Source organism: Papaver somniferum, chromosome 5, assembly GCF_003573695.1.
Source record: "Papaver somniferum cultivar HN1 chromosome 5, ASM357369v1, whole genome shotgun sequence".
In the NCBI taxonomy this organism is placed as follows: Eukaryota; Viridiplantae; Streptophyta; class Magnoliopsida; order Ranunculales; family Papaveraceae; genus Papaver; species Papaver somniferum.
Window position 1 is genome coordinate 76,284,679 of NC_039362.1, and position 17,903 is coordinate 76,302,581.

The following is a 17,903-nucleotide window of genomic DNA, read 5'->3' on the forward strand; positions in this document are numbered from 1 at the left end:
TTGTCAAAAGACAGTTTCTGATCAGTCAAAATGTGAAACCCCAATCAATCCTAAACCCAAATAAACTTAATTTCCATTCAAAAAGAAAACTACAAACTTTTCATTTAGATGGGCACGACTAATTTCAAGCATATTAGAGACAGGCTCACCAGCAACAACAACTTTCTCAAGATACTATTTGATACAAGCAACAATTTGAGCAAGATCTTTATGTCTTACCACCAATTTCATATTTTCTATCTCACCACCACCTCCGCCGCCACTGCCGCCATGATTATGAACAGACTTATTACCCAGTTCCATATGCATCCTAATCCATCACCTGCAGTTCATTTTAGCTTACAGTCACCACTGCCATCAACAAATCCATCTCAGTCATAACCTAGGAACAAAACAAACAATCAAATCTATTAAAACCCAACGCCACAAAACCCATTTCAGTTCAACATCTCTTCTTGTCGATCGACAACTCAATCCACCGCAGAATCATCTCAACCAATCACTACCACCATCAAACAACAACCAAAAGACTCATCCTAGTTTTGTGAAATTAACATTTCCATTTCAATTTCACATTTGGTTCCTTGGTTATAATGTTATCTACCATTTCAAATAAATGCTTCCACCTTAAAATTTTCATTCTCCTCTGTATCCACATCTAATCCTTGGCTTAAATGTAACCAACCAAATTTGATTCAGAAAAATTTCAGTACAGATCTATGTACACATTCAATAATATACAGATCCTTGTCAAACTTCAAATGAAAAATTAGTTCAAAAATCATAAAGTCTTCGACCAAAAAAAGATCATCAAATTAGATCCCTCACAGACTAATTCCACCAACAAATTTGACAAAAATTTAACAAAAAATTACAAGAAATTTGTGATTTCTTACCGCTATCGCCGATGAGACAAATTAGGTTATTAAATTTGACATCACCACTCTGTCATCTCTTCCTTGAAAATCGATCTCAATCATCAATTCGTCACCAACCCATCCCTGTTCTTCTTGTTCTTCAATTGAAGTTACAATCGCAACCCTAATTTCAACAATTTATTCATTTAATCTTACAGAAATATCAAAACATCACCAGATCCACCTGTGTTTTCTTCTGAATTTGAAAATGAAACTATGGTTAGGGTTTTAATTAAGGTTGGGGGTGGGGTGGTAATGGTGTTGATGGTTAAGGAATTGAAGGAGGCGGAGAAGGGTGGTGGTAGTGGTGAGATACGGAGGCGCAGTAGTGTGGTCGGGGGAGCATGAAATTTCTGCTGGTGTAGAGATCTGTTATTGCCGCTGGTAGTGATGGTGGTGGGGAGAAGGAGACGAAAGAAGAAGAAAAGCTAAAAAGATATGTTTGTTTTTTTTTTTTAAGTAGACAAAACTAAATTTGCTCATTATTATTTGACCTGAGATTTTTGTGCCACTTTTTTATGAAATTGATTTAATTTATTAAAAATAATATGGCTGGATTTTTGGTACCACAAAGTTGATCACCTAAGTGTTTTGTCACTAGTTTTGTTAAAATAATAAAAAAACAAACCAGATAATTATAAGAAAATGGGGAGAGTTTTCTTGTTATAAATATAATCAAGAGGAGAGGGAAACAAAACAACGTCACTGTTTCTCTCTCTCTCTCTCTCCAAAAACTAAACAGAAGAAGAAGAAGAGTTTGTGTGTATATTCTGAACGCTGTAAAGATAATCTCCATTGCGGAGAAAACCATGGCAGCAGAAACGACATCATCGTCGAGATCTGGTAGTAATAGTAGTAGTGGTGGCGGTGGTGCTGATTCATACATCGGCAGTTTAATTAGTTTAACATCTAAGTTTGAAATCCGGTACGAAGGTGTTCTTTATAACATCAATACGGAAGAATCTAGCATAGGATTAAGAAATGGTTCGTCTCTTTTCCCACCTCTTCCTTTACCGTGTTTAGGGTTTTCTCTTTTATATATATGTGTCAATTATTGCTAGGTTTTTTCGGATCGTGTTAATTTGAATTCACAACTTCTGGGATCTGAGTTTGAAATTTAGGTCTGGATTATATGATATTTTAGGTAATTGGTGTTTATGCGAACGAAATTGATGACTGTAGCTCAAACTAATTTACAGAATTGTGTGATGAAAAAGCCCTTATTATTGAGAGAGAGAGGTTTCATGTGTGTCAATAAAATTGGGTTCGAATTGTATCTTCCTAGGAAGTGTTTTTGTCCTTAGGTAATCATGTAGAAGAAGCGACTTATCAAGATTTTCCTTACTGAATTTTAGGTGACCAAACACCACTGCTACCTTGATTACATCTTTTTGCAATTGTTTTGAACTATAAAGTATACCTGGTATATCATTGTTTCGTCTGTTTTTTATAGTTAATTATGCTGATATAACTTGATTGAGTCGATGAATGGATGCCATGAATATGATAAAATTAGAATTCTAGTGGCTTGAAGAATTCCTTCCAAAACTACCATTTGGAGATTCGGATATAAGGACTTGATATTTTTGGTGGGGTTTTCATGAGGGGTATCATGTGAATTTAAAACTAAGCACTAAAAACTGAAGCTGTCTTGTATATGTTTGGTACTCATATCCAGCCGTTCCCTATCGCTAGTTTGAATGACATATATTTCCTAACCAAGAACTAAACAGTTTTATTTTCATTAAAATTTGAAAAGTTTGAAGTTTAAGGAGAGCTGTGCCTTGTTTCTTAAGTGAATCAGTTCATTTGCTTTTTTCCCTACCCTCTCTTAGTTATAGATTATTCTATATTCGCAGGAGAACAATTACATAGTCTGCTCTTTTCCTATTGCATCCTTGTCCTGTATTTATCTACTTTTTCTTCACGCAGTATTAAAATATATGAGCACATGCATAGTTTTGACTCAAATGTATCTTATATTCTCGCTGCAGTAAAATCATTTGGAACAGAAGGACGCAAGAAAGATGGCCCCCAAATCCCTCCAAATGACAAAGTTTATGAGTACATATTGTTCCGCGGGAGTGACATTAAGGTCAGTTATACATTCACAGTCACATGCATATATGTTGAGAGAATTGCTTAAAATTCTCAATTTTATGTCAAATTCTGATCCTGTTAGTCTTTATGATTCTAAGTTCAGCTCATATGACACAGATTCAGTTTTCATTTGGTCTTTAAATCACCTAGATTTGTATTACCTTCAAATTTATCCTTCTTTTTTTTTTCTGTATTTTTTTTCTTCTTTTTCTTTTACTTGATTGGACTTGGGTATGGGTGGTGACATTGGTCACTTAAGATTGGTTTTGATTCTCTGGATTACTCGATTTAATTTAGACTGAGCAACATATAGCCAATTCGAGTCTGAGTAAAAAAGAAAAAATGATCATAACAGATTCTTTAATGAATAGTATTGAGCTTTTTTCTGTCTATTACTGATCCCCTTGTTATGTTGCGGTTATACCTTAGCTGAACAATCTCATAACCTTGTCCTATCCTTTTCGGTAATAACACCCTTTAACAAGCAACCTACAAGCTGTTTGATTTGACTGTTGAAACCTCGCTGTTATGAGCTTGTCCTATCCTGGACAGTAATATCACTAGCAGCCTTTCGCAAGTAACCTACCAGCTGGCAGCTGGTGGTTTCATTGTGCAAACCTCGCTCTAACGAGTTTGTCCCATCCTCGGCGAGAATAGCACATGCTTGCGAGCGACCTAACAGCCGTTTGATTTTGTTGTACAAAGCCTGCTATTTTGAATTTGGTTCTTAATACTCCATTCTACTATTCTATGGATCAGCTACAGCCTACGGGGACCTTGGCTCTTATACTTTTTCATGTGGTCGCAGGATTTGCAGGTTAAATCTTCACCACCTGTTCAGACAACGGCACCTATTCACAATGATCCGGCTATTATTCAGGTAGTTGAATGTACTTAAGTCTGTAAAATTCTGATGCATCATATACATATTGTAGTGTGTATATATAGCCTTCGTAGAATTTACTTGTGCATATTCTTCAATTTGTTGCAGTCACATTACACTCGACCACCGCCTGTGTCTCCCAGCTTTCCTCCTGCTAGTAGTGGATCTATCCCAGATCTTACTCCCCATCCTTCACAAATGGGACAGCCTAGGCCAACATTCCAGGGTGGACTTCCTTTATACCAACCTGGTGGAAATTTAGGTTCATGGGGATCTGCACCTCCTCCTCCAACCGGAAATGGCAGTGGGCTTGCTGTGCCCATGTATTGGCAAGGATTCTATGGACCCGCTAGTGGGCTCCCTCCTATGCAACAACCATCTTTGTTCAGACCACCACCTGGCTTGTCATTGCCTCATTCGATGCAACATTCTGGCATTAATCCATCTTTACCAAATGTTCCTTCAAATTTAGTGCCTTCAAACTTACCTCCTTCAAGCGTTCCAGAAATGCCATTGTCTTTGGTAGCACCTGTTAGTAGTAGTTCACTGAGTTTAACTTCCAGTTCTATGACACCTACTTACCCCTCAAATTTGGTTAATGCCCATTCCGCCGTATCAGCATCTGACACGCTTCCTGTTCTGATGCCAAACAGGGCTCCTACTACTGCTGTTCATACAGCAGCTCTGAGTAGTAGCTCGTTGTTGGTGTCTCCTTTGACTACTTCCACTTCGGATGCAAATGCAACTGTTTCTCCAATCTCTAGCAAACCTACTGTTGCTAGTGGTCCATCGGTGGGACATCAAACTCTTCCTCAGTCTATGTCCTCCATTGTTGCGACCCCAAGTTCAAGCCACAAAGAACCATCTGTGCCGTCTTTGGTAACACCGGGGCAGCTGTTGCAGCCTAGTTCTGCTGCTGCACTTTCTTCATCTCATTCTTCACCTCCAACCCACAAGGATGTAAAGGAGGTTCAAGCACCTTTGCTGTCAGAACGCCCGGCAACACCTCCAAAAGAACTTCAGGCACCATTGTTGCCATTACCTTCATCTTCTGGTCAAAAGGTACGTCCAGTTATAGCTACACTAATTGTGGATTTTGTTTTGGCTTTAATGGGTATTTATTCTCTGGTAATTGTTGTATGCCAAGAGATTTTATTACCTGGTCCCCCTGTTCTTTTACTAGATTTTGTTTCTTGACCATGCTACTCCTACTCTCTTGCAAGATATTTTTATATCATGTTGATTGCAATATGAATTAACTTTTTCCTATTTACCTCTAGCCAAATGGATCTGCTACACAAACGCGCAACAATTACCATAACAATTACCATTATAGGGGGCGTGAAAGAGGAAGAGGAAACGGGGTAATTTCTTCTCTATTTCTTTTCCTTTTTTGTTTTTTGCCCCATGGTACCTCTTGATCGTAGAACCTGGAACTAACTTGACCAAGCTTTGATATTTCAGTTTTCACGTCGTGTTACAAAATTTACTGAGGATTTTGATTTCATGGCAATGAATGAGAAGTTCAAGAAAGACGAAGTATGGGGTCACCTTGGTAAAAGCAGTAAAGCTCAGTCAGGGGACGACGAGGACAATGATGGAGATTACCTGAACAATGAAGAAGATGATGGATCTGCGAAGGTTGAGGCTACGGTAAGATCATAAGTCCACGCAATCTAAATTTTGTAAGTTTTGCTTCGTCTTTTTCCAATGAGTAATTTAAAGACTTCATCGTGTTTCTTTTAGCCTGTTTATGTGAAGGACGACTTTTTTGATTCCCTCTCGTGCAATGGGTTTGACCGTGGATCTCGTGGTGGGAGGGCCAAGTTCTCCGAGCAAAGAAAATTAGATACCGAGGTAATGTTCTCTTTCTTTTATTGTGAAAGGCTTTGGTAATCTCCTCCTCATACCTTGAAGAGTATTTGGTTCATTAAAGTTCTCTCTGTCGTGGCATATGCAGACTTTTGGTGATTTTTCACGGTATCGTGGTGGTCGAGGCCGTGGACCAGGTCGTGGGGGACGCTCTAGAGGCCCTCATGACGGGAGGGGGTATGGTTATGTTGGCAGGGGTCGTGGACAGGGACAGTCCATGCCGAATCGAGGAAACTAGTCTTAAGTAGGATCTTCCCCAATTCCCTGCTAAACTACGCAAGGCCAATATTGCTCGAGGTCCTACAACTAGCATGATTATATTACTTATATATGTGTGCATGTGCCTTGTGCGTTTTACGGAAATAATGTTTTAACTTTTAAATTATATGTAATTCTACCTAAAATATAACCAGTGCAAAGTGCAAACTGGTGTTTAAGTTATTTTTTTCTTTTTTTTGATACAAAAAGAAATTTCATTAAGATCAAGCCACTCCTCCTTCCATGACTGTCAGAAGTTGAGAATGATTACAATTAGGTGGATTATCTTGTTATTTTCTTTTGGAACATATACTTTGTTGAAAAACAGAATTAACATCCCTAATAAAATGATGAATCTGCTGGTTACTGTTGATCTAGCCTTTGTTGATTGCATCCACTATAGCTTTAGAGTCTATTTCAAAGTTCACTGCAGTCAGCCTGCAATGTTGAGCCCACTTCACTGCCTCCAAAACAGTCAAGCCTTCAACATTGGACTAGTGCTTCACTGATGAAAACACCTTTAGCAGTCTAGGGGTGAGCATTTAGCCCGTAATCCGCGGATTCAACGGGAGCCAACCGTTTATTTGCGGATGGATGCCCGGTTCGTTCGTCAACGGGTTGGATGCGCATGGAATTTCCGAAATCCAACGAATTACGAATCGGGTCCGGATACAATTTTGAAAATCCGTTCAATATCCATATCCGTTAAATTAAGAACATTCATATCTATCTTAATAACAAATGGTTTTTGAACCATCGAACGGTCTTCAATGGTCTCTTTTCAGTGATGGACGGTTCTTATTTCTCTCAAAGTGAAAGAGATAAATCGGGGCTGAAAATGCTTCCATATTTTGCGCCAAAATCCAACGTCCGTGATTTGCTGCACTTATTGATTTGCTGCACTTCTTTCCAAAAAGAATTCGCTTACCGTCACCGTTATTTCACCATCAATTTGTTTCCGGGTAACGTTTGGCAAAACAGCCGTTTCATTTTTCTTGGGAATCAGTGGAATTAAAGCTCCAATTCCTTCTTATGAACAGACGCTCCCCCATCCAGGTATGACATGACTCTCTCTCTCTATCTCATTTGAGTTTTATGAAATTAGGGTTCGGTTTTTCTTTCGTCCAATTGAACAAATTGGTGGAGAAGATCCAGTGATGAAATCTTCAGCAAAATGTCGATTCAGTTGTAATTTTCATAGTTATATAATTTTTTTTTTTACTGATATGATTGGTTTTGATTGATTAGGCTGACGGGAATGGTTGATTCTGATAAATGGGTTTTCGAAGAATCTTCTGAATTTTGAACATAATATCTCTAATTATTTGCGAAGTTCTTTTGATGTTATTATATCTTTAATTTTTGAGAAATTGAGTAGTTTTTTTGAACATTTCATGCCAGAAGATTACGTCTTTATGGAAGCATTCGAATGGACTTTCTGAATTTATGTATCAATTTTAGATTGCTCCTGAACTTGGTTGTCATAATGGCTGAATTGCTTATGTTGATTGTAAATAGATCCTCCAATGCTGAACTTGGTTGTCGTAATGGCTGAATTCCATCTTCTCTAACTGATTATGTTTAATGTAGGTTTTGCTGCTCGATGTCTTCGAAACTATTTAGCACAAATGACAAAAGATGGACATATTATTGCCTTTCGCCTATTCCTTTGGATTTTACAGGGGCGTTATGGCCGGTGATATTAGCATGGACCTTTGGTAAGCAATTATGTTTGTGCACATCTGCATAAGAGTAACGTCGTTAAAATTTTCCTCTTAACTCTTAGCTCTTACATGTGTGGTTTATCAGATTTTGTAGGATGCACATTCAGTTTGTATTAAGGATGCACATACATAGGCTGCTATGTACTGATGTATTGCTATAGTGAGCTGCATTGATTTTATCAAAGGTCAGGATAGTGATTTGATCGCTGGCCTCCTCAAATTTGTACAGCATTGCGTGCTGTTCATTGCAAATCTAGACGTTGACAGTCTATATTTCAAAACTGAGGCCTACACAGAATTCTATATGTATCTATGAGATCGAGTATGCCCTTCTTCTTAGTTGGAAAAGCCTCGAGTACAAGTTGATTATTAATTCTCAACAATCTTTATGTTCCCACTTGCTGGGGGTACTTAGAGAGAACGAGAGAGATTGGAACGGAATTGAATCGAACTGAAAATAGAATCATCGGAATTTGGATGGAAATTAGAAATATCTGCCGCAGCAGCCAATCCCCATTAATACATAGCTGAATAACACATTAGGTTTCATTACAGATTAAATACCACAATCATTGGCCGACAAACCCTAATGATAGCGTATTACCACTAGACACGTGTACTGACCCAATCTGGTAAATAACAACGGATCGATAAGTGACACGACCCAACTAATCTAAGGGCAGACGCACAACTGATCGGGGCAGCCATAGTGTAAGCCACAGAAGGAGAAGGTATATGACAACACCCCTCTTCATCAGCAGATCCTTGTCCTCAAGGATTGAGCTTTGGAAAATGATGAGTAATGTGCTTCACGTCCTCCCAGGTAGCATCTGCAGGAAAGGAATTTGTCTACTGGATGAGGAGCTGCGGCACAGAGACACCATTTCTGATGATTGTCCTAGAATCCAGAGCAGCAGATGGAATGACAAGGAAGTTTCCATCAGTATCCAGTGTAGGTAGTGAGGGAGAAAGAATGTGGTTGGCTCCAATGTGTTGCTTCAGTTGTGAGACATGAAAAACATTATGGATTCTTGCTTCCACTGGCAGCTGTAACTTGTAAGCAGCCTGCCCAATCTTCTGAACAGTTGTAAATGGCCCATAGTACTTGGCAGCCAGCTTCAAATTTCTCCCGAGAGTCACAGAGGTCTGTCTGTAAGGCTGTAATTTCAGATAAACCTTGTTTCCTTCTGAGAATACTCTATCAATTCTTTTCTTGTCTGCATAAAACTTCATTCTCTCTTGAAACTTGTAAAGGCATCCTTAAGTAAAGTAAGCATTGCATCTCTTTGTTTTAAATAAGATTCAACCTCAGCCACAGAAGTAGTAGCAGTTGATGGAAAAGCTAGGTGTGGTGGAAGGTAACCATACAGGGCCTGAAATGGATACATCTTCAAGCTGGTGTGGTAATTGGTATTGTACCACCATTCTGCAAGTGGAAGCCATGTGTGCCATTTTTTGGGTTGGTGGCCACACATACACCTCAAGTAACTTTCAAGGAAAGAATTGACTCTCTCAGTTTGACCATCTATCTGAGGATGGTAAGCAGTACTGAGATGGAGCTGAGTGCCAAGAGCTTGAAACAGGTCTTGCCAAAAGTTGCTAGTGAAAATCTTGTCTCTGTCAGAGACAATTGAAGCTGGTAGACCATGCAGCTTGAAGATGTGTGTAATGAATTCCCTTGCAATAGATGCAACAGTGAATGGGTGGTGGAGACCAATGAAATGACTATACTTTGTTAGTTTGTCAACAACCACTAAGATAACTGACTTCCTTTCACTCATGGGCAGACCTTCAATGAAATCCATTGAGATGTGTTGCCAAACATGATCTGGAATAGGAAGTGGTTGTAGTAACCCAGCTGGAAATGTATTTTCCCCCTTATTCCTTTGACAAACATCACAAGTAGAGACAAACAAGAGAACATCCTTTTTCATGCCAGGCCAATAAAAGTAAGATTTAGCTCTAATATAAGTGGCTTGTATGCCAGAATGGCCCCCAACAGCTGAACAATGCAGAGAGCTAAGAATGTTTGACCTGGTTGTAGCAGAGGAACCAATATAGAGTCTACCCTTGTACCTCAATACTCTATTTGCATAAGAAAAAGGATTTGCAGTATGAGGGGTAATACTTAGCTGAGTGATCACTTCTTGAGCTTTAGTGTCAGCACTGTAACTAGCAATGACCTCTTGGGCCCAAACTGGCTGTGACAAGGAAATAAAATTGCAAGAAGCAGCCACATGAGGTCTTCTGGAGAGTGCATCAACTACCAAGTTCTCTGAACCTTTTTTATACTTCACTTTATAGTCAAAGCCCAAGAGTTTCATAAGACACTTCTGCTGTAAGGTGGTAGAGATCTTTTGCTCCAGAAAGTAATGAATGCTTTGGTGGTCAGTGTTAATAATGAAGTGCTGACCTTGGAGATAGTGTTTCCACTTAGTTGCTCTTGCACAATAGCTAATAGATCTTTATCATAAGTTGACAAGGCAGCAGCCCTGGGACCCAGAGGTTTGCTGAAGAAGGCTAAAGGTCTACCCTCTTGCATGAATACAACTCCAATGCCCAAGTCACAAGCATCAGTTTCCAAAATGAACTGTTTAGTAAAATCAGGAAGAGCTAAAACTGGGGTTGAAGTCATTGCTTTCTTGAGCTGAAGAAAAGATGATGTTGCTGCAGGAGACCAACTGAAAGCATCATTCTTCAATAGATCAGTAAGTGGTTTACTAATAAGTCCATAATTCTTCACAAATTTTCTATAATAACCAGTGAGGCCTAAAAATCCTCTTAATTCCTTCAAGTTAGTTGGAATGGGCCAGTCCACCATGGCAGAGATCTTCTTAGGGTCAGCCATAACCCCATTGGCAGTAATAATATGACCCAAGTATTCTATACTAGATTGTCCAAATGAACATTTGGAGAAATTAGCTGTCAGCTAATGAAGTCTGAGAAGTTCCAATGTGGTTTGTAAGTGCAACAGATGATCTTCTAAGGAAGGACTATAAACCAGAATGTCATTAAAGAATACAAGAATGAACTTCCTAAGGTGATCTTGAAATATGTTGTTCATGAGGGCCTGAAATGTAGATGGTGCATTAGTAAGACCAAATGACATTACCTTGAATTCAAAATGCCCATGGTGTGTTCTGAAAGCTGTTTTGTGGATGTCAGAAGGAGAGACCCTGATTTGGTGATAACCAGGCTTCAAGTCAATTTTGGTGAAGAACTTAGAGCCATGTAATTCATCCAGCAGCTCTTCAATATTTGGTATGGGAAATTTGTCCTTAATAGTGATGTTGTTCAACCTCCTGTAATCCACACAAAATCTCCAGGTGTTGTCCTTTTTCTTGACAAGTAAAATGGGAGAAGTAAATGGGTTGTGGCTTGGTTGGATGATGCCAGAGTGCAACATTTCTTTGACTAAGTTCTCAACAACTGATTTTTGAAGATAAGGGCATCTATAAGGCCTGAGGTTTACTGGTGCAGAGTTAGGCTGCAGTGGAATTTGGTGATCCAATGACCTTTGGGGTGGAAGGGAGGCTTTGTCAGAGAAGACATTAGTGAATGAGTCGAGTAAGGTAGTGATTGGTGGAGGGGTGGGTAGATTTGCAGGAGAGGCAGAAATGGAAAACAGTTGACCAACTATTCCATGAGAATGTTTCTGAAAAAAATTCTTCACAACAGAACCACTCATCTTGCTAAGTGAAGATTTTTGTTGAATACCAGTTAGAGTTATCTTCTTAACTTTGTGTTTGAATGTAATACAGAGTTTAGATAAGTTGAAAAGTACATCTCTTAGGTTTTTTAACCAATCTGGACCTAACACAATGTCACACCCCCCTAAGGGAAGTAGTCTCAAATCACCACAGAACTTACGACCCTGCATATTCCAATCCAGCTGAGAACAAACACCAGAACTGACAGTTTTATCACCATTAGCAACTGTGACTAATAAATTACCTGTCTGAGCAATTGGATACTGTAAGCTAACAGCTAAAGCAGAATCTATGAAGCTGTGAGTGATACCAGTATCAATTAAAATGGATATTGCCTGTTTCTTGATAAAACCAGGAATTCTTATAGTATCCCCTGAAATATTACCAGTCAAGGCATGCAAGGAGATTTCCATGTCACTTTCCAGAGAAGGTTCCTCCTCAGTGTCATGTGAAGATTCACCCCCCCAGTGTCATAAATTTCTTCAGCTTCCTCCCCTATAAGTACACATAAGTATTGTTTCTTACAAATATGGCCCCTCTTTTAAGCTTTATCACAATTGAAACAAAGCCCTTGAGCTTTCCTTGCCTGCACCTGCTCAGGAGTAAGTTTTTTGAGAGGCAAGTTTGGTATTTGCTTTGGTTGAGGAATTGAGGGAGTAGGTGGAATATAGGTAGGTTTTAGAGGGGTACTAGTAGAAGGAATGGATTTGGTGTTTGAATAAGAATGGGAGAAAAATTTAGTGGTAGGTTTGTTTGCTTTTTGTTGCATAACAAGGGTTTGTTCTTGCATTCTAGCAAGGGAAAAGGCATGAAGTAAAGTCTTAGGGTCAAACATAAGAACTGAACTTCTTAATTCTTCTTTCAGGCCACCAATGAAACTAGCAATGAAGTAAGATTCAGGAAAATCATGGTGCACCCCTAGTAATAAAGCTTTGTAATATTCAAATTCCTCAAAATAAGCATCAACAGTAGTGATTTGAGCTAATTTATTGAATATACCAACAATGTTATCCTGAGCGGGGTTTTCAAATCTAGCACATACACTCTGACAGAAATAAGGCCAAGGAATAACAGCTTGTGTAAGACAGAAGTTATCATACCATTCACTTGCCTTACCATCCATGTGAATTGCTGCCATCTTTGTCCTGTGAAGCTCAGAAATATTGTGCATCTGGGAATAATATTCACACTTCTGAATCTAGCTCTTTGGATTGTCACCATCAAATCTAGGAAAGTCCAACTTAGGCATTTTGTGAAATTGATTCGAATCTCGACCCCCCGAATGAAAATTAGAATGAAATCCACCATTATTAGAACTAGAAGCATCTTGATTTCTATTAGGATCTTGAGTAGAAAATTTTTTTCCAACTGAGATTGAATACTTTTGTCTAAACTTTTTTCAATGTCAGTTTTAGGATTCAACATACTAGTATCCATTTCCGTCTTCATCGACTGAAGATCATCTTTAGTAGGCATAGTACTGAGTTGTAAGGCTAGATTGTTTACCTTTGAATGTAATTTATCGATCTCGATCTGTTGTTTATTGTTGGTTTCTTGAAGCTCCTTGCAAGTTTGAGCCACCATGATGCTAGGACGGAACGGCTCTGATGCCAGTTGTACTATACTTAGAGAGAACGAGAGAGATTGCAACGGAATTGAATCGAACTGAAGATAAAATGATCGGAATTTGGATGGAAATTAGAAATATCTGCCGCAGCAGCCAATCCTCATTAATACATAGCTGAATAACACATTAGGTTTCATTACAGATTAAATACCACAATCATTGACCGACAAATCCTAATGATAGCGTATTACCACTAGACACGTGTACTGACCCAATCTGGTAAATAACAGCGGATCGATAAGTGACACGACCCAACTAATCTAAGGACAGACACACAAATGATCGGGGCAGCCATAGTGTAAGCCACAGAAGGAGAAGGTATATGACATATATGTTTTCGTCACCATTGAACATGTATATGTGCACTTCCTTGGAACCACTATTGGATTGTGGGTTATCGATTTTGCAGTGATATTCTATTCTATCCAAATGCAGGTTCGGGCATCTTCTCTACAAACATTATAACCAGGGGAAATGTATTGTTTGGACTTGATCCTAATACAGGATAGCGTAAGTATTGTTTAGAGGTCCACTTGAAGCCTTGGCCAGTCCACTATAGCGGTATCCGCACATAAATGGGAAGTGATACCGAAAAATGGGCATACTGCATTTGATGTTGGAAGAACCTACAGCGTAATGTGAGTGGATAAGAATCTTATTGGTAAGGTGTTTACACATTATTTTTTTTAGACCAACAAAAATTACGCTTATACTACTTATGAGCCATAAACAAAATTATGCTTATGGGGAAGTTTTTGGTGCCTCTGTTGTGTGTATTTGGCTGGTGTTAATGCATTGGTCAGAGCTATTTGATTGTGAGCATTTTATTTCGTTCTGATGCTCATCATATTTAACATGTGGATTGTTGATTCGAACAGTGCAAGTGTTAGTCCAACTAATTGCATTTGTTTAACACATTTTTCAGTATCTCTTGATGTGGATTTATAAAAATGATGGTTCTTAGTTTTTCTTTTGTTAATTATTCATTATTTGTACTCTCATTATGTCTTTTTATTGGTTTTTCATATGGATCTCATTTTAACTGCAACAGTAAAATTTGATAATCTGTGGACTTATGATTTGTATTCTTGGATTTTTCTTTGTGGAGTTCATGCATTATGATTTGTATTTTCTTTAGGAATTTTCAGATGGAAGTGACGCCACCTGCCCCTAACTCCAAATCAGAATCACTCTTTATTTTTTGTGGAACCACAAGGTTAGATCACTTTTTTGTTTCCCTAAATTGCGTACACATTATCAGACTCTGAATTTTTCCTTTTCATTCGTGAAGGTTGTACATTTCATACATGTGCCCTTACGGTCAGTGTGTATGGAATGTCAGAAACTGTAAGTTTAGTACTCTTGAGGTGTGGGGACTACAAGAAAAGATCAGTATGGTGCCAATTAATCTAACAAATAGGATAAAAGTTTAACAGAAGATGGATGTTAGCATCCCTTTTAGGTGTAAACTGTACCCATTACTCTGCTTTATTTTGGCAAAGAATGCTACAGAGCAGCCACTCCCGGTAACAATACTAATTAGCAATGTGATTCTTATAATCCCTGCGGGTTTCAAGTCTACTCTTAATGGCCTTGATTTGGTTTAACAAAATACTTTCCTGTCAAATACTTCATTTTAGTTTTTACAATTATTTTGTGTGTGTTTGGTTGGTGAGGTTAATTGCTACTGTTTGTGCAAGTCTTACTACAAATTAATAGGCTTCCTATTTTTCTGTCTTGGCAGTATCGTTCATGGTTGTAGCTACGAATTACTACAAATTAATTGATGCTGGATGAACCTACAAGTACATTTGATGATTTATGTTAACATGGTTGTACGTGGTGGTGTCTGCTAGAGGTCTTTGGGCGATTTTTATGGCATCCAAATTCCAATTTTCTAATTTACTTGCTAGAGTTTCAGCAGATGTTCCCATTCTGCAGTAGTCACCATCTTTTTTCCTCTCTCTATTGTGGAGTTGTCGTGCCGCACACAGCACAGTAGTTTAATCTTGAGAAGTAATGTGTATGATGATGTTGGAAACTCGGACACCGTCGAGCAGAATGGGTACTTTTTCCAAAAAAAAAAAAAAAAAATCTCGAAGCGTTACTTTTTGGGGCTAATTAAGATCTTCCGTCCACTTATGTGGTGTCTCAGACCTTCTGCCAAAATAAAAATTTAGGTAAGGATCATCACTAATATAAAGGATTTCTATTTCGCATCTTTGCAAGGCATGCATTGACAAAGCATACAACTTCTTTCTCTGCATTAATCGGCATTATACCCTAATAAGACATCGTCCAAAACCTTTGGCAATACTGATAAGTGAGAACAAATCAAATCCCGGGCCGTTACGGCACGGGTCATTTTCTAGTAGTTCTCCAAAATACTATGGATCATTTAGGAATTCTTAAGATGTTTGCTTGAGGTGTTGTACATGGCATTTTTATATTTTTATACATATATACGATATGTAGGTTTTATAAGGAGTCATTTGTGTTGGCTTTATTTTCTTTATTATAAATTTTAACTAAAACAAATACATTGGATTATTCGTATCCAATCCGTCCATTTGTGCATCCATTGGATGTTGGAGGATATGGATGCCAAATTTAAAGTCCGTAATGTATTGGATTGGATGCACATGGGGTGAAAACCGGTCCATACCGGCCCATGCTCACGCCTACCTGAAAAGCTTTTTATTAACAGAGAGATTTTGGTCTATGAATATAATGCTACAGATACTTGAAGGAAAGTTATTATAACTTACTAGGCCATCTGATTCTTTTTTAACAAGTTTAGAGATAGTGTCAGCAACCTGATTATCATACCTACTAACATAAAAAAACATGCAAAATTCAAAACTAGAGCTTTTGATTAGTTAAACATGATTAAGAACCACGGTTGATGGTTAAGACTCTATATACTGGTGCCTACCATTTAACATTCATACTATTACTATATTGTACAGAAACCAGACTTATTACTGGTTTGGTTTTAGCAACAAATTGCTCATAAAAAATACTATTGATTCTGTGAACCAACTGGTTAAGATTCAGAGCAGTTTTCTGAGACACTTTACTGCACCTCTCGTTCCACAAACCCAAGCATTAATAGCAGTTCTTCTCACATGTTCTGCAGTAAGTAATCCTTCTTTAACTTTTTGAAATTATCTGACAGAAACTGAAGTATAATCAGACCGCTATCAGAGTGCATGTCAAAGATTGCAAACCATATCGCTCTACTATAATTGCAGGACAGTATCACATGAGAATCGCTTTCAACAACATTCTCACAAAAAGGACAGCTGACATCGATGTTTCCGTTTCATCTAACTAGTCTTTCTCTTGTTGGTGGGATACTTCTACAAATTTTCCAAAGAAAATGCTTTACCCTGGGATTACAAGTAAATTCCACACCATCTTCCATATTTCTTCATTTTTGATAGCGGTATGAGTCTCGATTTTGGGTGTGAGAGGTTCTGAGTTTTTCGATTCTTATAATGCTCCTATACTTCCCTATAACTGAGGCTTAGCAAGCTAAAATGGGTGTTCTTTAGTAATAAAACTTTTGTTTATTTTCTTTTGTTATATTTGCAAGCTATGCTTTTCTTAACCATTCCTTTAATCATTGGTAGCCTATCTCTCTCTTATATTGTTGATCCGTGTGAAAGTGAAAGCAAATTCTTTTTCTTTACTGTTTGTCTTTTTTGTGGGTAGCAAACCAAAATAGTAATGCAACTTTTGTTGAAAAGGAGAGGGTACTGAGTACATCACCAAATTTTTCGTTTAACAACATGTATGGACAAAACGTAATACAATAGCAAGTAGACCAACTTAATGATCCTTATATATATATATATATATATATAGAGAGAGAGAGAGAGAGAGTTTATATCTCTACCTCTTCACAATCAGAGAGTCAAGACAATAAAGTCCGTGAACCTGAGTGTATATAAGAGGCTTGGACGATCTCAAAAATCAATATCCAAGATCAATATAGTTGTATCCAAATAATTGAATCCGAGTTCTGCCAAGCATGAAACTTGTTATCTATCTTTCAAGATACGAATTCTGCAAAAAAGAGTCTTGTAATCAATCAAAATTAGTATGGACTTATCTACTAGAATTGATCACGTACTACTTGTGATATTCCTATTATAGATATAAAACAATATAATACGGAAAAGAAAAACACATAAGACACCAAAAGTTTTGTTAAAGAGGAAAACTGCACCTGCAGGAGATCCTGGGACCTAATCCAGATTTGAACGCTAAACCGTATTAAGACGCTACAAACACTAGCTTACTATCAGACTTCAGACTGGAATATAGTTGAGATCGAATTCACCCTCCAAACAATTCATCCGTAGTCATGCTCCAGGAAATTGATTCCCTCAGCTGACGTCCTTTACAACCTAAGAGTTGCTTCAGCCTAAGTGAAGACTTTTGGTACCAATATGCCTCTAACAGAAAAGCCTATTTGATTTACTTTTAGATCAATAGATCAAGGCTTATAAATCTGTTTGCAATAGACAAATCTAGCAAACCTCACATATACGGAATACTTACACTTAGTTAGCTGAGAAGCCTGGATAATTAACTACCTCTCAAGAACAACCTTAAACCGATCAGTTAAGAAGAATTTTAGATATCTATCTCGAGGAATCACATAGTCTGAGTCGAAGAGAACTTTGTGATTTCTATCTATCTCGTTCTTGAAAGAGATTACTAAAACCTCGATAACAGAATGAACAAGGTAAGGATACACGAACTATCAAGGTAAAGATAATCGAACCTGGATTCACGAATCCA

General features: G+C 38.0%; 1 protein-coding gene and 1 long non-coding RNA gene across 2 annotated transcripts; both read left to right on the forward strand.

Moving 5' to 3' along the window:
- Positions 1–1,583: 1,583 nt before the first annotated feature.
- On the forward strand, positions 1,584–6,338 carry LOC113281957 (protein decapping 5-like). Its single transcript, XM_026530873.1, has 8 exons — positions 1,584–1,901; positions 2,912–3,012; positions 3,826–3,897; positions 4,009–4,962; positions 5,181–5,264; positions 5,365–5,553; positions 5,647–5,757; positions 5,861–6,338. The coding sequence occupies exons 1-8, from the start codon at positions 1,727–1,729 to the stop codon at positions 6,008–6,010; spliced, it is 1,836 nt and encodes a 611-aa protein (XP_026386658.1). The 5' UTR covers positions 1,584–1,726; the 3' UTR covers positions 6,011–6,338.
- Positions 6,339–6,940: 602 nt separating this feature from the next.
- On the forward strand, positions 6,941–8,373 carry LOC113277548. The gene is made up of 3 exons (XR_003324980.1): positions 6,941–7,086; positions 7,621–7,748; positions 7,840–8,373. It is a non-coding gene; the product is annotated as an uncharacterized LOC113277548 (long non-coding RNA).
- Positions 8,374–17,903: the final 9,530 nt, after the last annotated feature.

Excerpts from the sequence above, each read along its gene's own strand:
- LOC113281957 (XM_026530873.1), top strand. The coding sequence starts at position 1,727 with ATGGCAGCAGAAACGACATCATCGTCGAGATCTGGTAGTAATAGTAGT. Across the intron at positions 4,963-5,180 it reads CTTCATCTTCTGGTCAAAAG|CCAAATGGATCTGCTACACA; the intron begins GTACGTCCAGTT and ends ATTTACCTCTAG. Across the intron at positions 5,758-5,860 it reads AAAGAAAATTAGATACCGAG|ACTTTTGGTGATTTTTCACG; the intron begins GTAATGTTCTCT and ends TGGCATATGCAG.